The sequence below is a fragment of the Molossus molossus genome, unplaced genomic scaffold (assembly GCF_014108415.1).
Source record: "Molossus molossus isolate mMolMol1 unplaced genomic scaffold, mMolMol1.p scaffold_m16_p_6, whole genome shotgun sequence".
NCBI lineage: Eukaryota > Metazoa > Chordata > Mammalia > Chiroptera > Molossidae > Molossus > Molossus molossus.
The window spans coordinates 61,719,167-61,744,718 of record NW_023425399.1 but is presented as its reverse complement, the minus strand read 5'-3'; the positions used below and the strand labels follow the sequence as shown (position 1 = coordinate 61,744,718).

At 38.1% G+C, this 25,552-nt stretch overlaps 1 protein-coding gene across 1 annotated transcript in view; it reads right to left on the bottom strand.

The window, feature by feature from the left end:
- The window catches only part of PIEZO2 (piezo type mechanosensitive ion channel component 2), a 586,652-nt gene that overhangs the window by 37,335 nt on the left and 523,765 nt on the right, over positions 1 to 25,552 (bottom strand). Inside the window, exons 36-41 of the mRNA XM_036245071.1 lie at positions 22,925 to 23,036; positions 18,136 to 18,195; positions 13,958 to 14,124; positions 12,135 to 12,301; positions 1,599 to 2,117; positions 1,185 to 1,443 (exon numbers count right to left, since the gene is read on the bottom strand). Coding sequence (XP_036100964.1) covers positions 1,185 to 1,443; positions 1,599 to 2,117; positions 12,135 to 12,301; positions 13,958 to 14,124; positions 18,136 to 18,195; positions 22,925 to 23,036 — 1,284 coding nt within the window. The remainder of the gene's footprint in view (positions 1 to 1,184; positions 1,444 to 1,598; positions 2,118 to 12,134; positions 12,302 to 13,957; positions 14,125 to 18,135; positions 18,196 to 22,924; positions 23,037 to 25,552) is intronic.

Below are 25,552 nucleotides of genomic sequence, written 5' to 3'. Positions count from 1 at the left end.
TATAAAAGAAGCTATTTTTCCCTTTCCCACATTCTCAGTACCTGCTCTTACTTTACTCATAGGTGAGAAACTCCTTCCCACAGAGGTGGTAGAGGATGTACCCATTCTCTAAATAGGGAGTCATTTACATCCCAGATCATGAAATGATGTACAGGAGTAATATTTAAGAACAAAATAGTAATGAACAGGCTAATTAAAGTAACAGATATATATTTGGCTTTACATCTTTTATTTTTTGAAAATAAGATACATGATATCAATACTTTAAACTGAATACTTTTGAAATGATTTAATATATAACTTTGTTTTAATTTTACTGTTGAGTTACTTATAAGCCTATAAAATTTCTAGACTCTAATGGTACATCCATCCTGAGTACTATCCTTTAAGAATTAAGTACCATTGTTAGTGAAAACCTTTTTTTAAGAGCCAGGTAAGAAAATGATCCTTCTACATAGAGCTCCCTTTTATTTTCAGTTCTATGGTTGTCATAGGCATTTCTGATTTTCTATATATTTAATAGGGCAGGGTAGAAAGGCAGGTACAACTGGGCAGTGTCTCTTATCCCCTTACCTGTGATGGAAATGGGTTGGCGGTTCTCTTTCTGTCATTCAGATGTTTAAGTGAGTTATTCTATAACCTTGGGTTTTGATGTATGGAAACTGGCCTAAGTTTAAAAATGGGATATATCCTTGTTGCATTAAACTACATTCAAAGGGCTTACTGTATGGTTAAGTCAGCATCTATTCATGGAACATTCACAGGCTCCAGGCACTATGCTTGGTTCTACATAGTACTGTTATTATCTTAGTGGGTAATATCACATGGCAGACAACCAGGCTTCAGGAGTCTGCCCCACCACTCACCAGCTGGGTAACATTGGACCAGTTATTTAACTTTACTAGAGCTGGTTCCTTATCTATTAAATAGGAATAATATTAGCACCTATCTTGTGTGAGATGTGAAATGTAAAAAGATATATAAAATTACCAGCACTAAATAACAATAATTTGGCTACCTAAGAAAATCCTCGGTGGAGAACTGTGGCAATTCAGAGTCTGGAGTGACGCCAGCCACCTCAGACTCTTCCTGACTGTTCTGTGTGAAACTGTCTGGGAGTTAGGCAGGCCCACTTAGAGTCAATGCTCAAAGCAACTTGCAAGAACGTTCCTCCCAAGGCCTACCTCTGTGTAGACAATGGCCATCATCCAGAACCGTCTGCTGGGCCTTGGGACAGACAGCATGGCCCAGAGGAATATCAGAATGGGGAGCACAAGGGTGATCATGGAGGCAGAAACCATGTGGTTTAGGATGATCACAAAATAGCACACCATTTCTGAGCGGGCCACCAGAGTGTTGTACATGGCATAAAACAACAACAAGAACCGAGGCTGGTCAACATAGAATTTCTCGGATTCTTCAAGCTCATCGTCATGGAACATCCTGTTAAAATAAACATGACAATGCATTTGTCTTAATTTCTTCAAATTACTGATTTCCATTTTGCATGATCCTTCCTGTCCCTCCCCTTTTCCCATGTCCCCAGATTTCTGTGTAAAACCCTGAGAGGCTTCTGCCACCTGCCTGCGGGCTCTTACTTGTTCAGCAGCAGCTCGCTGGCTGTCAGCTCGTGTGTCAGCGGGGGTAAGATGCTGGACTCCAGCTTGTCTGAGCGGCTGTCGTCGGGGCTGACTGCCATGCGGCTCGGACCCGCAGAGTCGTCCTGTGAGCCGAAGGATAGGCGCTCAAAGCTGACAGCCTTGCTGTAGGATGGCGGGGCCTCCACATCGCCCTCCTCGGTGGAATACTGAGGCAGCTCAGTCTCTGGGGTGAAGCCGGCCTCCTCGGACTCCTCAGTCTCCTCGACCTCCTCTGCCTCTTCCTCCTCATCCTCCACTTCCTGGTCCTCCTCCTCCTCAGGCCCCTCGGACCCATCTGGCTCCATGTCCGCCTCGGCCTCACTGCCCTCATCGTCGGTGTCCTGGACCCCCACCTCCTCGTCCTGCTTGGCCTCTATGTCCTGCTTGGCCTCTACCTCCTCCTGCTCGGCCTCCACCTCCTCTATGGTTTCCGTGGTCCCCTGGCGCGAATACAGCATGGTGCACTGAGTGGGCTCGCTGTCAGAAGAAAGGGATGGGCACAGACGCTTGTCTTAGCATCCAGCTCCTCGGAATCCTCTCAGATTCTCAAGGTACCTCTTAGTACTCCCAAACAAAATTTACTCACAAAGCATGGAAACAAAGTGAACACATTTCCCCTCCCTGCATTCCATCTGTGTTGTTCCTTCAGGGTATTCATACCTGGTCTGCAGACTGCAAACAGCACCCTCTTAAACGCAAAAGCTGACAGTGCACATACCCAGTTGAAAACCAGAGCAAGTCCTATGCATGGAGATTTTAAAATTCATATCAAGATTCACAGCCATGGGTTCCAGTGTTTATCTCCAAATCAAGACACAGCATAGCATACCTACCATTGTCTATATTTTAAAGCAAACTGCATATGGAAATGAGAAGCCTTGCCAGTTTGGGTCTGCTGGTGTTGAACAAGATCAACCCTACTCTCAATCCTATGCAAGGGACCTACCCAGAGCCAGAAGAGAGGATGACAGGAATGATAAAATATAGGCTAAACAACTGCATGCTTTATAAAAAACAAAACAAAAATGGCCCACTTCTTTTACATTTGTTCCTTTTCCCTGTTTTCCCATCCTTTGCTGTTTTCTTATTACTGTTGATTACATTTGACTAAATTTTTACCATCTCCAGCTCCCAACCATCTTCCAATAAGCTCTTTGTCTCCACACGGAAACACCTATCATTTTCTCCTATCCGGTGTGATCTCTCCGTAGGGGCTTGCTCCACCCCCAGGGTTCACTGCTGCTCTGACTACTCCCAGCTACGTCAACTGATTTTCTTCTGCCAGCTCCCCTTCTAGTATTCACTTCCTATCAGCTCTCTACCCTTATCTTCACTCTCTCTTTTTGGCATCCAGTTCTTTTCCCTGGCATCCTCCACTCTTTCTTTTTGTGTTTTATTTTTTAACTTTCCCTGGCAGGTCCATGCAGAAAAAGTTGGAAATTAAAATACAGTTGGCATACCAGTGAAATTCATGGCATGCTTTTTAATATTGTTTACCTCAGATACATCCAGTCCCCAAAGGGGAGAGGGACAAAACTTATCTGGAGATGTAGAATCTGTGGATATAAAACTATAATTTGTTAGATTCTGAAGTACGCACTGTTTTCTGAATGGCACATGTGGGCAAGTAGGGTCTGTAAACAATGAGATTCTCAAATGCAGATTGTACCCATTTTTCTTGTCATCACACCAGTGTAGACATGTCAGTGAAGAAATGAATGAGTGGATGAAACTTGACTCTCCCTTGAGACTAAAAAACCAGATTTGCATGAGTTCTGCTTAGGTGTTTACTATTCCCAGGGCTTTGCCCCTAAGCATGCATGCACCTCACGTAGAAGGCTCTTGGAACGCCATGCCAAACTGGCTTTTTGCTAAGACTTACCTTAATTAGACATAGCTTCCTAGGAAGGCCATGAAATTGACTGATCACCCCAGGGTATTTTCAGACCACTGGAGCCAACCCCAGACCATCTCTAACTTCCAATTACACTAAATCCAGTGACAGGAATGCTCTCTATGGTTTTGGATCTGGCCTGTCCCCAAAGGGATTCCACAAACCCTGGTACCTTCAGGAATCAACAAAGTGGAACAGCATAGCTTGTGTCTGCCAGAGGACATCTCAAATGGCCAAGGCATTCCCCTCACTGGCAGACTCTGGCGTACTGCAGCGCTGTGTTAAGATACGTAGCTGCCAGCAAAAAGAAACTAACAACCCTCTGATTTGCCAAAATTGAAATTAGTTTTGGATGGGTTATTTTGGTGTCAGGATAAGCAAAATGTAGTTGCTGAACATTCAAAGGCAACTCAGAAAAGAGCTTTTGAATTTAATGCAAATAATTTCATGATTATTTTATGGTAGGATTTAATGAGAAAACTTAAGCTGAAAGTAATCTTTTTCAAACAAAACAAGTTAGAGTCTACAAACATGATACATTCTATTACATACTACTGTTCTTAAAAAAAATCAGTGGTAAAATATATTCTGACTTTTATGTCAGTTATGCATATAAAATATGGCAGATTTGTTCTATATCAAAAAATGACCACATAAGGCACATTTTCAGATTTCTTTTTCTACTGCATGTTATCTTTTGATGAAATCATGAGAACAATTTTTCTAACTTTTCTGACATATTTTCCCCTGTGAGGACTGCCTACATGAGCCTCTCAATCACGGAGGAAACATGCTAATTTCTTTGAAAGTGAAAAGTATAAAATACTTAAAAAATGGAGGACAATATTTATAATAAGGATTTTTAAGAAACTCCTAACAGACAAAAACTAAAGAGCGGTTAATTTACTAGAATGCTGTCCTGGGAACAACCAGTTATGTCCCAGAAAGGATGGTGGTTATGCTTTGGTTATTCATGCAACTTATTAAAAGAAAAAGAAAAAGAAAACATACATCACACAAACTTATATTTGCAATGAGACAGGGGATATAAATTACAGACAAAACATGCACAAGTTAAGCACCTTGATGCTAAACTGCCACTGTCAGCTGATGAGGAGGACACATCCAAGCTGAGCATTTTACGGAGCCTAGGTCGAGCACGCTCACTTGTTTTAGGAACAGTTTCTGGTCCATCTAAATCATCAAGGGTAGACTGCCTTGAGAACAGCATGGTTGCTTCAGTGTAGCAGCTAGCAGCGCAAACAGTTACAGAGACAGTGTTAAAACACCAGTGGTAAATCAGTTTACATGTGGATCAATTGATTAACACACTGCCATGCAGCAAACCACACACGACACCAACACCACAACGACGACCACCACCACAGCAAGGCGCAGGGACGGGGAAGGACCTGTTTGGCAGGACAATAAAACACAACAGTACTGAATTTAACAAAATATATTGGCTAGTGATAAATTACAAAATGTGGGTGGGACACAGAAATAGAGTAATTATATGTCCCAACACTCCTCTCACAGAGAATTTATATCATTGTAACTTTGCAACTGAGGTTTCTATATTGAGAAAAATATGCTTTATTTGGATTCCTTGAGTTCTATGAGAGCATTTTGTAACCAAATTGCTTAAGCAGAAATACCTGCTCATGTAAAATTTACGTAAAAGATTCCAATTTTTTAAGCACAGTCTCCAAAATGAGAGTGTGAAGCTCAGGAATGACCACAATAAACTGAATATTCCACCCCATTTTCTGAGTGATATTCAGTGAAGCCAAACTAGATGCCTTGCATGTAGAAGACATGTTGGTTTGGTAGGCAACTGTATATAAACCAACATCAAATAAATAAATAAATAAATAAATAAATAAATAAATAAATAAATAAAATGGTACAAAGAAAACAACAAAGGAAGTCTAGCAATGGCAGGGTCATTTTGTCTGTTAACTTTTCATTTTGTCTAATGAATTTTTTCTTCTGGATCATGTTTTAGGTGTTGATGGATATCATTAGGGTGAGAACCAACTGGCTAAAATCCTCAGCTCCTGTTCCCCAATGAAGCAACAACTGGGGAGGAACTGATGGCAGATTCATGACTGAGATGCTACTGGGTGATGCACTGAAGAAGAAGAAGCAAACAGCATTATGATGTAGACATGATTTCAATTCAGACATTTAGCTTAATCTCAAAGAGCCCATGAGGGTAGCTCCTGGAATACAGATCTTCTAACCTGAATATGAATGGCTTGGCTGCCCCAGGAGAGCAGACCTTTGTGATGCAGGATGGCTGATTCCCCAGGTGACACTGTTAAACTGAACATCCATCTTCATCAAATGACTACACTAGGAGGCCTACCATATGCCCCACCTGCACAGCCAGATGCCCTCAGTCAGTGATTATGAGACAGAAATGGACACCATTCAGGATGTTACAACCTCTGTGGGCTGGGGAGCAGGGAATTTGAGTCACTCACTCATGGAACCTGTTAAAGGGTTTTTCAGGTTCCATGTGCTTTAGCATAACCCACGGGTGCTCCTGTGGGGCCATCCTGCTGTGTGGGTCACAGATACATGGCCAAGAGAGGTGCAAGACAATGAGACAGATGAGCACGCAAGCAATCAAATGGTCTCTAGTAAGGACCCAGAGGCTGTCTTTTTAAAAGCAGGCTATAATTCCTTTAAATGTCACCATGTCCTGAACAAAATGATAAACTAGAAATGCATGCACAAACACAGGGAAGACTGGGCTTGATTCTCCACATGGACATTAACTGGCTATTGGGTGTTAGATAAGTCAATTCCCCTCTTTGGGGGTCCCAACTTTATCATTTATGAAATAAGGGAACTGGGTCTTTGAATTTCTATATTTCATTTTATATTTTTAAAGATACAACACCAAGGCCTTTTTGGAGATTGCAGGGAGAAAGACAGGGTGCTGCCTCTCCCATAGCACTGCTCAAATTTTCTACATGAGAACTATTGTTCTAAACCCTACTTATCTAGTTAATTCTTGCACTGAGTTCTATTGTCTCGTCAGCCCATCTTCACATCCCATGCAATTGGAGTACGTATATTTGGAGTGTGACCAATTTATTGCCCAACGTAGGACAGTTTTACATGTAAAAGGGAAAGAGAGGACCTTTATAAAAACAGGCCTAGAAGACAAGCCCAAATGGTTGGTTGTTGTCACCTTGCAAGGTCACACAGCAACCTCCAGGTTTCATCTCAAACGATAATACATCCTTTCATATCTAGGAATGCTCCTTAGGATGTCACTGATGTTTTTTGTAGGAATTTAAACAAATGTATATTCTAGGAAGGTAGATGATTTCTGATTTTATAAAACAGTCATTAGTAAAATGATTGCTATTTTGTATCTGGTTTTGAAGGAAATGACTATTCTAATAAGTCAAATTCATTTGGTAGGTTCCCACCCCGACCTCCTCTACTGTAAGCCCAAAGGTAGAGATGGGTGCATGGATGCCAGGACAGGAGCTGTGGCAGGCCAGGCAGCTCCACCTAGGCTGGGTTTTCTGAAAATGGGGGCTGGGCCACACAGAGCATGTGAGTCCTTCTTGAGATGATGCAAGACCCTGCCCAATGACACAGGTACAGAGAGCAAGCTTCTCTACTTAGAATACCTGCTAGGGAAAAATCACTGCCCTTCCAGCAATCAGCATGGCTTACTATAGACTCTCGTGTAGACAAATAATTGAAGATTTGAAAGTTTTCTAAAGCAAAGAAACTAGGAATGCAGCTTAAGTCATTAATAAAAGGGCAAATATGCAAATTAATTTCCTAATGACAGACATAATGATATAATGGACCCTACTGCGTCTCCCCTTTCTTTAGGTTGATAATAAAAAATAAAATTTAATTTTAGAGGTATTGACTTCTTACTAGTAAATTTATTGTTTGGTTGATCGTTTTTAAATTTGGGGTATATTTGGACAGTCTTTGTTAAAAGACAATTCATGGCTTTAAATATCTTCTACCTCACAATTTTTAATTATGGATACAGTTTTATATTTGTGATTTTGGGTCAGACTTAAGTGCAGTTATTTGATTTTATTTTAAACGGTTATTTTTCTTCTCTTTCTATTTTTATCCCTTTTAAATTATGATATTTAATTTTAGTTAATTTCTTAATTGGATATATTGTCAATTATTGTGCAGTTAAAAGTTATTGATACAGAAATTACGTATGTTTATTTTATGGATATTTATTTTCAATTCACTTTCTAATATTCTCGTTTTTCTCTTTGATTTAGAATTTGGTTCTGGAGCAGTATTCTCAAGCCACATTCATGTATGATATTTGGGAGGCTTCTGTGTACTTTTCGCTTTGGGAGACAGCACACAGCTTCATAAAATTTCAAAAGAGGTTCATGAGAAAATGTTACCAATGACTGTTAGTGTCACTGCAAATTACTGAAGAAAGGTTAGTCCATCCATTCCCCTTTTACTTGCCAAGCTTAGGGATCAACATAACAACAAAAATTCTCTGTATTATGAAACAAGGCAAGAGGGAGGTAAAAAATTTAATTTGAAAAATATTATAAATCACATTATGGGGCATCATATTTTTTGAAGAACAGATGCAAATATGCAATAATAAAATTATATACTATGCATGTACATAATTGTATTCTTAACTCTGTGGGAGAAAATATTCCCAGATAAGTAGAGACATGAAGTTCAGTTAAGATAACCAGAGCCATCGAAGCCTTTTATTTTGGAATTCAGAAAAAGGAAAATGTAGTTCGCCTCAGACCTTGTCCATATTCAATATAGGCACAGCAGTGCTGTCCAAAGCTGAGTGTAGTGGGGCAATTGTATGTGGTATGCATCAATCAATAAATAAACAAAACATATTTTGGAAAATGTATATGTAGAGTATCTCAGCATTTTAATTCTCCATTCTCCCATTTTTAAAAACTAGTTGTTTGGCCCTGACTTATGTGGCTCAGTTGGTGGAGTGTTCTCCCATGCACCGAAAGGTCATGGGGTTCAATTCCTGGTCAGGGCACATACCTGGGTTGAGGGTTCAATCCCCATTCTGGGTGCATATGGGTGGCAGCCAATCGATATTATGTTCTCACATGGATGTTTCTCTCTCTCTCCCTCTCCCTTCCTCTCTCTCTCTAAAGTCATTTAAGAAATGGTTGTTTAGTCATGAATAGGTTATAAAGTGGGTGAATTTGGAAACTTCAGATTCCCCATTTCATTTTCATTCCCCTGTATCTGGGAAGTAGCATTAGTCAGTATCTTGAATACTCACTACATTAAGACAAATCTTGCCTTCTCACCCCACTGCTGTCACACCCGACTGCTTCTGCAAACATCTCATGCAGTCTCCCTTTATTACGAAAGGAATAGCTACTATGAAATAACTTGGAATATGTAAGAGTGTGTATAGAATGGGAGTAAAAATAGACTTTTAGTTTTAGCATGAAAATGAATTAAAGATAAATTAATTCAGTTTCAGTAATTGATCTATAGACATAGAGAGAGCTGTTGCAAGAAGAACACATTTGAGAAGGTTGGTAGCTTCCAAATAGGACAGTTTTTATGGTTTGTAATAAAACAAAACAAAGCAAAAGAAAATAAAAACAACAATAACTGTTTGTCTCAATGGAGTCTGTCAAAGGAGAATGAAGCTCCCTTTTAAAAATGCAGATTGTGGGATGCTTTCTGGAAGACACACAAGGAGGCGCTGTCAGCACTCCCTGATGCAAGGACATTTTCACTTTGTAATAGATATTATCAGTGGTTTCACAAATTAATTATTGAGAAATGTGTGTATGCGTGGGTAGAAAAAGAATGAAAAATTAAGTTTTATTACCATGCACAATGTTCTAATAATCAATTATTTTATTCTAGGAATTAAAAGCATCTTAAACAGTATTTGTATTCTTACATTTCTGTCCTAAGTGTTTCTTCTGTTCACAAAAATAGATAATAGTTAAAATATATCCGTTTCTTTGGAACTTATAAATAAGTGAATGTTATTCCCAAATTAAAGAAGAAAAATATATCTTTTACTATTACTTAAAGGATTTTAAAAGAATCAATACTTATTTTGAGGAGACTGGAGGAGTTATATACATGAAGAATTTTATCTGTACAAAAATCAAATTTAAATCAATATATGTATGAATACATATATTTTTAAAAAATAAAAATGAGGTTTTAGCATATATACAATTTTTTTATCCTCACCTGAGGATATGTTTTTATTGATTTTAGAGAGAGAGGAAGCGGGGAGAGAAAGAAAGAAAAGAAAAGAAAAGAAAGACAGGGAGGGAGGAAGGGAGGGAGGAAGGAAGGAAGGAAGGAAGGAAGGAAGGAAGGAAGGAAGGAAGGAAGGAACACTGATGCGAAAAACATCCATCGATGGCCTCCAGTACGCATGCCCTGACTGGGATCAAACCCACAACCTAGGTATGTGCCCTTATCTGAAATCATCAAACCTGTAACCTTTTGGTGTACAGGATGACACTCAAACAAGGAAGCCACACAACTAGAGCAGGATATATACTATTTTAAAATTTGAGTTTTGTTTTTTTACTATATATATGATCTTTCCATACCAATTAATTTAGATCTACATTAAATAGATTATTAGAATAAAGAACAGGCACAATTGGAGAAGCTCAAACAGAGCAATTCAGCAACAGCTAAAAATAGCACTTCAAAATAAGCAGTTTTTTACCCATGTCTCCCCATTCAGGATGCTATTTCAACTTCTAGTTATCCATTTCGGGTTCAGTATCACGGTATTGATAAAATAGTCTTAGTTCCTTCCCCTCTTTCATCTTGTAAAAAATTCAGTATTTAAAAAAAAATAAGTTTCTATTAATTTTTTTTAGAGAGAGAGGAAGGGAGAGATGGAAACATTGATGTGAGAGAAACATCTATCAGTTGCCTCCTGCACCACCTATTGGGGATCATGCCCGAAACCTGGGCATGTGCCCTGACCTGGAATTGAACCAGGACCTCTCAGTTCATGGGTAATGCTCAATCCACTGAGCCACACCGTCTGGGCCAAATTCAGCATTTGTAAAGGACAAATAGTGCACTAGAACCTGGTGCCTTCCTCAGCATGTGAAGTATGACAGAATAATCCAGGACCTTCTAAACCAACAGTGGGCCCTGGCCAGTTTGGCTCAGCGGTTAGAGCGTTGGCCTGTGGTCCGGAGAGACCCGGGTTCGGTTCCCACAAAGGGCACGTACTTTGGTTGCAGTTTGTCCCCGGCCCTGGTTGGTCGTGCGGGTGGCAGCCACTCGATGTGTCGCTTTCACGTCGATGTTTCTCTCTCTCTCTCTCTCTCTCTCTCTCTCTCTCTCTCTCCCCCCCTCCCTCCCACTCTATCTGTACAAAAATTGGAAAAATGTCCTCGGGTGAGGATAAAAATAAATAAATAAATAAACCAACAGTGGGAATACAGCCCATCTCTGATGTCACTATACAGCAGGAATTTTAGCCCAGAATTCCACAAATAATCCTGTGGGTAAGTCATTCTTCCCAGGCTCACACCATTTAGAGATAACTTATCTTTATGTGTCTATCCCAGAATCAACCCTCAGGGATACAACTCTTTATCTATGAAGGTGGACATAAGGGGTAATTCATTCAGTGGAGCTAATTACATTAGGCATGTTATTTCCTTCCTAAGACGGGACTTCTGCCTTAACTTGAAAGCTAGATCTACACAATTGACAGCAGCTATCTAGAATACTGTGGTGCAAAGAATGCATCGGCTTTGCTGGGATAGGCAGTAAGAAAGGCAGGTCAGTTCTCAAAGTTGGCCTGGAGTGCAGAAGTAATGAAAGACAGCATACCATATGGTAGTTGCAAGGCTGGGCTCTTGAGCTGAACCAGATAGTTTTAGATCCTGAGTCTGCTTATATATACTTTCGAGCTGTGTGACTTGGGGTAAGTTACTTAACCTCTCTGTAACTGAACTTTGTCTTCTGTAAAATGGGGATGATAACATCAGGCATCTCATAGAATAAACTGAGGTAACCCATACACAGTACTTGGTGCTGGCCCATGGCGAATGATCAATGCATGTTATGAGACAATGCCTGTGATCACACAACTCAGAGAAGATGGAAGCTGACAGAATCACTTGTTGGACTTTTATTATGAATTATAAAGTAACAATTCTGAAATAAAAAGATCAAAGATAACAGATGGAAGAAGATTCTGGTCTAGAAGATACTTGTCGAGTGGCACCTTTAAATGGAGTTAAAGATGCACCTCTTGACACAAATTGTAATTTTGTCATTGGGAAAGTTCATTCTTACTTGCCTTCAGTTTGGAAACCACTATCCTGTGCCTATGAATCATACAGATGTTTCTAATAGGTTTTTTTCAGTTGATACCTTATTTAATCTGGCTCAGTCTAGGGGAAGACAACATTCCTTTAGCTTTTCCATACATATGGAGATATCCTGAAGAAGGTGGGGACCCATGTTAATTCTGATTAACTTCACCTTATACATTCATTTCTCATATTGATGAAGTCCACCTTTTTACCTTTGTCAAAATTAAACCCACTGTTTAGAACATGAAATACCTGGAGATACTGTCATGTGAATCTAAGCTATCCATCCTGTGGGCTGTCTGTGCACCTGAAGCAGCACCAGGATGATCGTCAATTGCGTCCAGTCCAGACTCCCTGGAAAGGTTCATGATGTGGTTCTGATAGTACATGTGGATGCTTTCCCGGGTGGGGACGTTGCCCTGCAGTGGAGACATTGCCACAGTTCTTATTCGCCTCTGAGGCCACCTGGCATCTCTCAATACTGACAACTCTCAGCTCTCATGCACACCTTGAGTAGATTAACACAAAGCTAGTGAAGTTGGAGATTGATGTCAACTCATTGAATTAATGGTACTCAATATTATTGGATAATGCTAAACAAGAAATGTCTTGTATATGGGAGTCCCTCCTTATCCACAAGGGATACATTTCAAGGCCCCCAGTGGATACCTGAAGCTGTGGGCAGTACTGAACCCTATATATACTATGTTTTTTCCTGTACATATATACCTATCATAAACTTTAATTTATAAATTAGGCACACTGAAGAGATTAGCAATAATAACTAATAATAAATTAGAATAATTATAACAGAATACTGTAACAAAAGTTATGTGGACATGGTCTCTTTCTCTCTCTCTCAGCTAGAACAAAATTCTAGGACAGAGTGTTTTGTCTTTCTTCACAATTTTACCAATAGAGAATTTGTTGTTTATTATAGGTCTTAGCAACCTCAGTATATAATTTTTGTTCCTTATTAAATCAGTAACTTTCACCTTTTCATTTAAAGTAAGCACTTTATGGCTTCTCTTTGGCATACTTGAATTTCCAGCATCACTGCTCTTGCACTTTGGGCCATTATTATGTAAAATAAGGGTTTCTTGGACACAAGCTTTGTAATACCGCCACAGTGGATCTGACAACCTAGCTGGCTACTAAGTGACTGACAGGTGGGGGTGTATACAGAGTGGAGATGCTGGACAAAGGGAGGAGTCACATCCTGGGTGGGATGGAGAAGGATGGTGTCAGATTTCATCACATTACTCAGCATGGCGTGCAATTAAAAACTTATAAATTGGTAGTTTATGGAATTTTACCATTTAATATTTTTGGATTATGGTTGACCAAGGGTAAACCACAAAAAGTGAAACAATGGATAAGGGGGACTACTGTATTTGAAAGTTGCTAAAAGAGTAAATCTTAAAAATGTATAAGAAAGAAAAAATTAAAAACTATGTGTGGTAATGAATGTTAAGTAGACTTATTTCATAATATATATAAATACTAAGACATGTTGTACATCTGAAACTAATATAATATGTCAAATATTTTTAATACAATTAAAAAAAAGAAATCTCTTCTTGTAAGTTTGTAGCTATGGATAAGTATGTATATAATACTAACTTTTCCAGAAACCAACTATTATTTTTAAATATAATATATAAACCTTACATGACTACATTTTGTTGCTCTGCATATATCCTAATTTTTCCTATGAGAAGTTTTAGATCAAACTTCTCAGACTAAACAACATAATCCTTTATGAGACATGGGAATCTGGGCACCTGCAAACTCCGATGAGGCGAGGGGACAGAGTGAATAAACTGGCTACTGTCCCAGGACTCTGAGTGTGTGAGTGTGTGAGTGTGTGAGTGTGTGTGTGTGTGTGTGTGTGTAGTGTCTGATTTTAATTCTGAGCATGGAACAAATATGAATATACAGAAAAGTAAAAGGGTTATGTAAAAATAGTCTGGAAAGAAAGGATTTTATCTTTTTCTACTTGGAATTCTGGATATTGACTTTCACAGTCTTTATAATGTGGGGAGAAGCAAGAAGAATTATTCCAATAGTGTTACCTTTTTAATTTCTCTGGTCAGCATGCATCTTTCAATTCTCAAAACTGTAGATATATCAATGTGCTCCCTTGAAATGGAGTTAAGCCAAGTTGTGAAACTATCCACTGTTGCCAGAAAGAGGACCCAGGTAAATTTCAAAATATTAAATATCCTCTTGATGATATTATCTAGGAAGAAGAAAAAGAAACAAAATTTTAAAGGAACAAAATGCCATCGACCGTTTTGCTGTGTGTAGACAGTGATGCTGTACCAAAGGCAGACCTGCTTGAGCCTCCATCCCGCTGAGTGGGGTGCCTGGCTCAGCATGCCGGGGGGAGAGGGCCACTGCAGCTTAGGAAGCTACCACTGGGCCTCTGCAGTGCAGTGCCGGCATCCAAACCAAGCTAGGGTTAACCTCTGCTCAAAATATATGTCAGAACAGATTTGTATACAGATTGTAGGGTTGGTTAAAAGTAGAGGCTACAGTCAAAGATATTTTTGTTATTGACACAGGGATAGAGACAATATGCATTCATCCAGGTAACTGTGTCCTGTAATGCTTTTTCTGTAAATTTCTTAAGTAATAATAGTTTTTGGAAACAACTCTGCTGATTCAGTAAGAATTTGATACTTTCTAGTGCAGTCACATTTCAGTTAAATCACTTTAAAGCGACTGCATAGAGCTCGGTACACGTACTAAGAGCATATATGTACACCACTGAACTACCATTATTCTTAATTATACAGAACTGTGCTAACTACGAAATATTGCACACGGGATCAGTCCTCCCCAAACCAACAGAAGCCATGAAATTCCTGATGTACATGGGTTCTCTTCCTTATCTGTGTTGCGACTTGGTGAGTTGGGAACGCTCACTGCCCAGTGTGCTAAGCTCAGCTCCTCTGTCCTGTGTTCTTCCTTAGTCTCGGCCGCAAATGCCTGGCCCGTGCCCTCAGAGAATTCGACAAGAGGTCCCTGATCACTGATCAGTTTTGAGGAGATTCCAAATCTGTGCCCTCACTTTTTTTTAAGGTCTGAATCAAAATAAAAGAGAGAAGATCCCATATTAACTGTCTTGCTCATTTGTTCGTGTAAGCCTACAGTTTCTCAACTGGTACACAAGGAACCCTTAAGGACATGCCACCAAATTTTGATCAATGTGTACTTTTTAAAAATTTGGTATTTAAAAACCTTAGTTTTATCAACTATTTCAAATCTTGATTGCAATAAAGCAAATACTTAGCGAACATGACAATGAATTAAGAATTGTCTTACTGTTTATTAAAAACAAACACCACCAACAAGAAAACAACTTGCATCTTTCACCCTTTCCACACCCCCAACAAACAAACAAAAAACACCCTGGATTTAAGGGTCACAGTGAAACCTTAACAGATTTAGAACTAATGATTATAGCCTTTAGGATTTTGTGCTGGAGTCAACTAACGTTTTTCTGGACAGGACGTGATAGTAAATATTTTTGGCTTTCCAGGGCATACTGTCTCTATTGCAACTAATCACTGCTGTGTGCAAGCAGCTGTAGACAGCACTGTCTGTGCATGGACATGGGTGGGTTTGCAATGAAATTTTATTACGGATACTGATATTTGAATTTCGTAATTTTCATGTCATGAAATACTCTTCTTTTTTTATATTTTTCAACCATTAAAAATATAAAAATCATCCTTAGCTAACAAGTCTTATAAATACAGGCAGCAGGTATAGTTCCCTGACTTTGATCCAGTACAATCAGTTATGACCACTTCGTGACTCAGCCCTGCTCTCCATGAATCCTCTCTCTACTTTAATTCTCATACCACAGTGTGAATCCAAGTTTAACTTGGTAATGGTAAAAAATAAAGTTATCTGTGAATTGAGTGGCCTAGGAGGAAGGCAGACTTTCTCCCAGGTAAATGTTTGCTCTTTTCAAAAGGAAAACCACCAGAAGAAGCTTAGCTTTATGTGGGACAGCCTCCAGACAGAGTCCAGATGGGCAAGAGATGAAGGGGAGTTAAATAGTTCTACCTACTGGAGTAACAAGAACCTTGGAGTGGCTAGCTGGTAGCTAAGAAGATAACTGGAAATCTGGAAAAGGAGATGGGAGAATGATGGGAGAAGAGCCTGGAGGGCAGGGCCCTGGGCCACAGTGGCTGCGAAGGCAGGCCCCAGGGACACCAGCTGAGCGATCTGCCCAGGGGGAATAGTGAGCTCTGACTTCCCTTCGAAGTAGTCTCCTGCTATGCTGTCGCTGCCTCCCACTATCCCCCTAAACCTCGATGACATTGTGCCACACCTCGCAGCCTTAATGCAGTATACTCTAGGAAGTAGGGACAGGAGAGAGTAATTTTAATTGAACAAAGAAGCCCAGGGAGGAAGCAGCTGTTTGGTGAAGCTGAATGGAGTAATTGACTACAGATTCCACAGAAGAGCAATTCTGAACCAGGGAGCCTAGGAACACCTGCACTTGTCTTTCCATCCAACACTCCTGTTTCTGTTTTGATCTTGAGCAAGGCATGCATTTCCCACAGTAGTTTGGATAGAACCTTTAGCCATTTTATGTAGATGTCAAAGGTAAGTTTGACGCCTGGAGGCTGAAAGACTTGAAGTTAGTTACAACTATTAATAAACATTAGCAGCATCTTATATTTTGACAACTTAAGTTTTTTCATATTCACAGTTATATCCCTGGAGGTGGTAAAAATAAATATAATTATTTCACAGTTTTGCATATGGTGGTCTTGATGTTAAAACTAAAATTGCTGTGTTGGAGACATGTATAACCTGCACTTCATTAACTTGGGTGATCACAAACCAACATGTAAAATTAGGATTTTTTTACTTATTTTTTAATCACTGGTTGCTAAGAGCACAAACTCTGGGTTCAGACTCTTTGGTTCAAATTCTACCTCTACCTTTGTAGCTATATAGCCTTTGAGAATTTGGCTAATCTTTCTCTGCCTCAATTTCTTAACTGTTAAACAGGGAAGAGGATCTTTGAGGGGGTTAAACAAGTTAATATGTCTAAAGCTCTTGGAAAGTGCCTGGCAAAGAAGATGTGCAATCTAAAGGGTTAGCTACTACTATTGGTTAAGGCTTTGCAGCAATAATAGAATACCTGGCTCCACATACGTGCGAATAAAACTGTCTGGAAATGGAGGCCAGGTTTAAGAACTGTGCCACAGAGGGTATTAGCTAGCCTTCAAGAAGTCTCATTATGAGCCAGCAGATGGCATCCTTGGAAGTATTTGTGTCCAGAGTAAAGAGCCTGAGAATCTTGTCTGCTGATAAATAATGTACACAGGAGTTCCAACCCAGCGCAATAGAGGAAGCAGCACTTTGATAGAACTAGAGAGGCATTTGAGTTTGTTTCATTTAGAGAATTTTGTTTTGCCTTTTTTTTGGTCCCTGCATGGAGAAATCTTCCTCCCAATCACATACTATGCAAAGTCCAAATGGCACCATGACTGGCCTAGGAGTTAGAAGATAGGGATTCTGTCCCTGATTATACCTCTGGGATCCTGAGCAAACTTGTTAGGATTTGGTTTTCCCTCATAAAATTAGGAGGTTGAGCCTGGCCCAGGTGGCTCAGTGGATTGAGCATCATCCCATGGACCTAGAGGTCTTGGTTTGATTCCTGGTCAGGGCACATATAGGTTGCAGGCTCAATCCCCAGTAGGGAGAGGGCAGGAGGCAGCTGATCAATGTTTCTCTCTCACATTGATGTTTCTCTCTCTCTCTCCCTTCCTCTCTTTGTAAAATAATTAATAAACACATATTTAAAAAAAAAATGGGGAGGTTGGCTCAAGCTTCCAGAGTACCTCTCACTCTCCAATTCTACTTTCCCTTTACTTAACTCCTTCTTTCTATATCCTTTAAAATTAATTGCCAATATTTTTGGTGTATTTATTTTGATGGCTTCTATAGAACATTTATAATTTTCTCCCCCACATCCTCTTTCATAGGTACTTAGATAAAAGAATCTACAAATCAACTCTGATCAACATATAATCTAACAGTGTAAGGGACAGATCTACTTTTAGGAGTCACTCTGCTATTTCACTAGAGATGTGATTTCAAAGGACACTGATTATGTAGCCATAGTCCAGAAACAGCATTTGATTAATTATTTTTAGGCAGCCTTTCATTCCATAAACATTGTCAAATTTCTCCCAGGTCATGTTTGTCTTTATTTTGTTACCTGGTCCATCCGATTTCTTTTTGACTGGTTCATCTTCTCGATCTTCCCACTCCACAGGACCTGCCAGGTGAGTTCAATAAACATCGGTTAGATTCATTTAGGGCATATTACATTGTCAAATCTACTCTTCTGGATTAAAAGAAATTTAAAAATTAGACCTCGAATATTCTTCCTATTTTAAGAGTTCCTGGGGAAAAGTTGTAAGAATTCATAGCTTTCAGATTCTCTTCCCTCCAGAACAATAATATACCAAAGGTGGGTAAACTACAACCCACTGGCCAAATCTTTCCTGCTTCCTGTGTTAAATGGCCTGCAAGTTAAGAATAGTTTTTTTATTCTTAACAGTTGAAAAAATCAAAAAAGAACATTTTTTGCTCATGAAAATTATATAAAATTCAAATTTTAATGGAACACAGGACCATTTTTTTAATGTAGTTTTGGTGGCTGCTTTCACCCTAGAATGGCAGAGTTGAGTTGCAACAGAGACTTAGGGCCTTAAAAGCTTAAAATGTTTACTATCTGGCCCTTTACAAGTTTATTGACTCCTGATACAAACTATAAAATTTTAATTATGAATACGTTGGGGTAATGTTACAAATTTCAGTGTGTCGCCCTCTAAAATGACATTATAGAGTTTCAGTTGATTTCTTAACCTCTTATTTAAGACTAAGGTGTTAAGATCTAGCGAGTACAAATACAGGATAGCTAATTCAATTTTAATTTAAGATAAATATTTTTCATTTTGCATAAGTAAGTCCCATGCAATATATCCATATTATTCTTAAGCTAAAATAAATGCTTGTTGTTTATCTAACATTTTCAAATGTAACTGGGTTTCTTGTATTTTATTTGGTAACCTTATCAAAGACCATTAATAATCTGACTCCCGTTAAACTCCTCAAACTTATTCTCTACTACTCAGTTTCATAAATCATTTTTACCAGCTAGACTGACCTGCTCTTTATTTTTCCGACATGGTCTTGATTTCTTCTGCCAAAATGTCAGGCTTTATTCAAGCACTGTCTTTTTCAAGCAGTATTAAATTCCTTTATACTCTGCTAAAAGTCACCTATTCTCTGGTCCCGCACTATTTTATCTATATTTATATTTTAAATGAAACTTTGCAGTTTCTATGTCATTGGGGTTCCTTCCCTTCCCCCATGCTTGTGTTCACTAATGGTTAAGACCAGAAGATCTAGAGCCAGGATGCTTGTTATGAATTCCAAGCCCACCACTCACTGCATGGCTGTATGCCCTTAGGCAAATTGCTTCACCTTCTGGGACCTCATTTCCTGATCTGTAGGGCAGGAGAAGAGAATGCCCTGGGCTATGGTAAGGATCCAATGAGTTACTGCACAGAAAACACAGCACCTGGCACTTCAGAATCCACTTGCTTTATCTGTAACCTAGAAGAGAGACACCTTGTACCAAGAAGGTGCTGAATAATATTTATTAAATAATTAAATAAAACTGATTTCAGTCCCCAAATCCTTGAACTATTGCTGCTTTTGATTTATAGGTAAATGGTGGTGCATCTGCACATGAGATAATCTTCGTGGTACAGAGTAATGAAATATTTATGAGATGATTAAAGAACAAATTTTTAGAACTGGTCAAATAAATGTCTGAGAATAGTAAACATAATTTTGAAGAAAAGAAAGAGGGTAGTGAGAAGAGTATGCAACACTAGCTCGGTATATGCTGGACTCAGAATCACATGATCTCACTTATACATAGAATCTAATGAACAAAATACACTGACAAACAAAATAAGTACGGAGACATGGAGTAGGGAACAGACTGATGGAGCTCATAGCGGCAGGGTGTGGGAGATATGTGAAGAGATTAACCAAAGAACTTATAAGCATATATGCATAACCAATGGACACAGACAATAGTGTGGGGAAGGCCTGAGGTGGGGCCAGAGATGGCAGAGGGCGGGTAAAGTGGGAAGGAATAAATGTCAACAATAAATAAATAAAAAAGAAAGAAGAAGATCTATATCTATATCTATATCTATCTATATCTATCTCTATATCTATATCTATATCTATCTATCTACCTATCTATCTGACATTGATAATATTGTTAATAACTACGTATGGTGCCAGGTGGGTACTTTGTAAAGTATATGATTGTCCAACCACTATGCTGTACACCTGAAACTAACAGAAAATAATACTGAATGTAAACTGGGTTGCAGGCTCTATCCCCAGTAGGGGGTATGCAGGAAGCAGCTGATAGATGTTTCTCTATCACATCGATGTTTCTTTCTCTCTCTCTCTCTCTCTCCTTCTCCCTGTCTAAAAAAATCAATAAAACATATTTAAAAAAATAAAAAGTGTTTGTATAACATTATAAAGCAAATGAAAGGATAAGCATTGGATTAGAAAACTATTTTAACATATAAAAGAGGATAATATCCTTAGCATATAAATATTCCCCAAATTAATAAGGACAATCTAATATGATGACATGGAAAATTATAAAAATGTTTAATCTTAGGTTTGGAAGTACAAATCACCAAGAAAATAAAAAGTATTTAGTCTTATTAGTTAGGACAATTAAAATAAAAATAAAAGCCATTTATTATCCCTGAGAAAGACAAACAATAAAAAGAGTAATACTATCCTAGGGGATAAAGTTATGGGGAAATGCACACTCCTGTACCCCACACATCATAGTGTGAATTACTAAAACTGTTCAGGAAAATATCTATTAAAGTAAAAAAAGGCACACCATTCAACCCAGTAATTTCACTTTTGATAATGTATTCTGTGGAAAGTGACTGTTCTTCCTGACATGTTTGACTATATGTAGAGTTTTGTCCAGGGATATCTATGATAGATAGCATTGTTCATTGCAGCAAACATCTGGAAGCAGGCAAACTTCTGTCCATTAATGATGGAACAGCTGAATAAATTATGCATATCCATATTACAGAATATTTTGCAGCTATTATAAAAAATAATGTGAATTTATAAATAGTTAATTGGAGAAATATTCACAACACGTTGCTAATGAACATATAAGAGCAGTTTGTATGGCATGAACTCATTTTTGAAAAGCAAACAAAGGAAACCATGTCTGCACACATGTGCATATGCCCCTGAGACTAGAGTTGAAGTGAACACAACATATTGTGAAGATTGGTAGCTTAGTTAGTAGACAGGTTTGCAGGGCAGACTGTGCAATTATCTCTTTACTGATGTCTTGTTACATCAGCTCTGTCTTAATTTTGTTTTATTAAACCAATAAAGTAAAATGAGATTAAAGTTACCAATAGGTAGCAGGGGATAGAATGGCAAAAGAGGAGCGGTTTACAATTAGAGCTCCATTAGAAATTATGTTCTCTTTTCTTTATTTTTAAATATATTTTTAATATCACAAAGAATTTATATATACATTTTTTTAAAGCACGAAAATGTAACAGATAAGCTTAAAGTTCCCTTTAATCATACCACTTAATCTCAGTCTTTCCACCCCCTCCCCCAGAAGGAACCGCTGTTACTAATTTCCTAAGTATTCTTCTTGATCTTTCTCTTGCATTTATACACTATTATATGCACCCATTAAAATGCAAAATATTATCTTGTGGTTTCCTTTGTTTCATAAATGATTTCATAATGTGTATGCCATTTTGCAACATAGTGCCTTCCATTTAACAATATGTCAGAAATTTTTCTCCAAGTCAGTTCAAAGTAATCCATATCACTTTTTAAACTACTGAAAGTATTCCATTATCTATTGGTAACATAATGAACTTGAGTCTTCCTCTTTATGTGGACACAAAAGATATTTCTAAATTTTTATTTTTAACCAATAATGTTTGATAAATAATCTTAGACATGTGTCCTTGTGCACATGTACAAATCTTGCTTCAGGTTAAGCCACACACCTAGTAGTGGGATGTGTATATTTAAAATTTTCACATGTATTGACACATTGCTCTTCAAAGTGGACGTACAGCTTTACGGAACCATTTGCAGTATGTGCAGGCACTCAGCCTCCCACTCGTTCCAAAGGGTGATATTATCAAATGTTTGGGTTCCTGCCAATCCCATAGGTAAAAACCCAAAATGTCAAAATACTTTGTGTTTCTCATATTACTGGTGAAGCTTAGCTCCTTTTTAAAGGCCGTTTTTGTTTTCTGATTTGTGAATTGTTTTTGTATTTGTTCATCCACTGGGTTGAAATTTTCTTATACTGATTTTTTGGAATTCTTATTATATTAGAATACTGATCTACAGTCAGATTTACATAATGAAATGTTTTTTCCTGAGTGCCCCCCACCCTGCACTTTAACTTTGCTATTGGTGATTTGTAATTTTTTCCTCCTAGAAATGTGTTTCTATCAGTATAATGTTGAATGGCATTGGAATTTATGTTCCATTTTTGGTTTGAGCACTATTTAGGCATGCTTTCCCTTCTTTGTTGACCAAATGTCAAAGGTTCATCTTTATTAGTTTTTTTCCAAAAATAGCTTTTGACTTCATGCTAAGGTCTTATCTTATATTTATTTTCTATAGCTTAATATATTCCTCTGTCCACTCTCTTTGGGTTTATTTTGCCCCTCTCCCCATTTTATAAAATGAATCTTAACTCAAATCTATATTTTAATTTATTCTGTCAGACATAAACAATTAAGGACAAGTAGAATTCTTTGCACTCTTTAGAATTTAAGAATTTGATTTGTCCAAAGATCTGTCCTTTGCAGTTCCTCTGTTGTATTCAATGCCCCAGATATGTAGAGTGCTGGCTGAAGCCCGCTGCACCCTGCGACACTCACCCTCCCCAGATCCTTTTCTCCTTTTCTGTTCTTCTCTTGCAGACATTTTTTTCTCTTTTCGCCTCTGTCGGAGTGCTGTTTTCGGGTCAGTAATCCAGGCTTGATAAACAAACTGAAGGGAGAAAGTGGAATTATTTTCTGGCTTTTCAATATTTGACTTAAAAGATAAGAGACCAACACTAAGCTTCCTGACTTTCGGAAACATTTTTTTTTCTTTCCCAACACAAACTAAATATCCCTCTCCCAAATCCTTTTTCTCTCCCTCCACATCTTTTCATATGCAAGCTGATCTGTGCTATTTTCATTATCACGAAATAATAAATGAAAACAGATTTGTAGGAATATATTTCATTTGGTATCACAGACAATCATGAGCAACTTTGGGTATATACAAACCAGCATTTCTCCCAACTCCCCCTGTACCACCACCATTTGTGATACTTAACTACTGATCTTTCCTGTTACATGCAATAGAAATAAATTGTAAGCCTAATTAAGTATCATTAGAGTAGTGTTCTCCCATCAAAAATAAACTTTGAGTCAGAAACAAAATAACATCTTTCACTCCTTTACTTTGGGAAATAGTTTTGCACATTTGATACTTTCCCTTGTGAACAACAGCTATTACCAGCAACTTGAGAAAGGGCTTTGAAGATTGATTAGTATTTGGAGAGGAAAAATAATGTGACATTAAGATTAAGTTATTTTGGATGGTATGGAAGGAAAACCCGTGCTTTTGGTTGCCTTTTGTCATTTTCATTCAAGAGCTGAAAATAGTTGCGTTAGTATATTTTAACTGATAACCACAATAGACCCATTATGAACAGCCCACCGACCGATTGTTTCCCAAGTCATGCAGAAAGAGGAAAAAGAAAACCTTGATAAACAAAGTCAGCCACCTAGAACCACGAAGCCAAGCAGGCATGCTCCTCATGCACCCACAGACACACCTGGTCTCAGGGAAGCTGGGTTTTCTGTTGTTATCGTAAAGTTAAAGGAATGTTTCACAGGGGTGCGTGTAGACCCAGACACTTTCATTTTATTGTATGCAATGTTCAGATTTCTGGACTCTTTGAAAAACATAGTTTAAGGAAACCATGGGCACTGCATTGTCAGTAAAATTCAAAAGGGATTCAATGTTTCCATATATGGAAAAGTAAAGGTCACAGGTTACTAAGAAAGAACATTTCTTCTCACTGGGAGAAATCTGAATCTTAAGTGCAATAAATGTAAATATAACAACTATATTATTTCTGAATAATAAGCCCCGGAGTCAAAAATATATCCTATTTTACACCCTAAAACATTTTGAAAAATGAGATAAACTGGAATTTGAAGGAGAAGAACCAAATATAGGAATTTATAGCAGATGTTTATTAATCATGTTAATTGGGAAGTCTCTCAAGAATGTCTCTGAGGTTTAGTACATTAATAAGCAAACTTGCTTCTGCAAAATACTGATTCTTTTAAAAATATCTATTCTGCTAAACGTAAATAAATTTTCAGGGTTAACAGCAAAATATGGTGATATTTTATTTTAAAATATTATTAGAAAATTGCTTTTAGAGAGTGTAAGAATTCCCAAAATAAAAAATAATAATAAATCAAGATCTGTGAATGTAACAAGTACACAACTGGAAGGATGTTTTTGTTTTAAAGAAAATGAAACCTTTGGGCAGGAGGGTGAGTACGGGAGAAAGAAGTGCTTAGACTCAAACTGAAGAGGTCCTGTAGAAAGGGTAAGAGGCATTGAAATAGACTGTATTTAAAGGAAACTCCTGGTTTTACATATGACACCTCAATGATTAAGTCTATCAGTTCTTTCTTATAGAGATGAGAATTTGGATAATGTAAATAAGAGGGAAGGAAGGAGGGGAAAGAATCACATGACACTCCTTATTTGTAGGTATATTATCCTAATGTTGATGTTTAGAAATAAAAACATTTGATAGTTCCAGGAACATCTGATAGAGGGTCAGTTTGGCTTAAGTCCAACTGTTTCAGGAAAAAGTTGATAATGAAGGTGGAGGAAGAAACATTCCATTTCTTACTGAAACTTCTTGATTCTTACCTGGTAGCTGTAGCTATCATCCCTTTGATGGATCTCTAGGGAATCAGACATGAGTACCACTAACCATAAGTAGAAAATGCATGGGGATGTATTTAAATGACCTTTAGTGTCTCCAAACTGCACTGCCACTGTATTCCCAACTTTATCTTAAATTTTATCATATCTGTTAAGGAAAATGGAATTCATTTTACTGAAAACTTATTATACCAAAAAGAATTTAATCTTTAAAACAGGAGAGAACCTCACTGATGTGAAGATTCTCCACTGAAGTTGGTTAAGTTTCATAAACTGTCCTTGTAATCTTTCATAGAAATTCTCTTATGTGATGAAGAGATTCGTATGGTAGTCATAAAAGACCAAAAAAAAAAAAAAAAAAAGGAATCCTAGGGAAGTGACACCAGTGAATATTAGACTAAAAATCAGAATCCTGACATTTAAAAAATGGTAGGAACCTAAAGTACTGGATCCTGCTATTCAAGGTGAACCAGCTGCTTGGGCTTCACCCAGGAGCTTGAGAGAAATGCAGAATTTAAGGCCCCACTGAGGGCCTGCTGAAT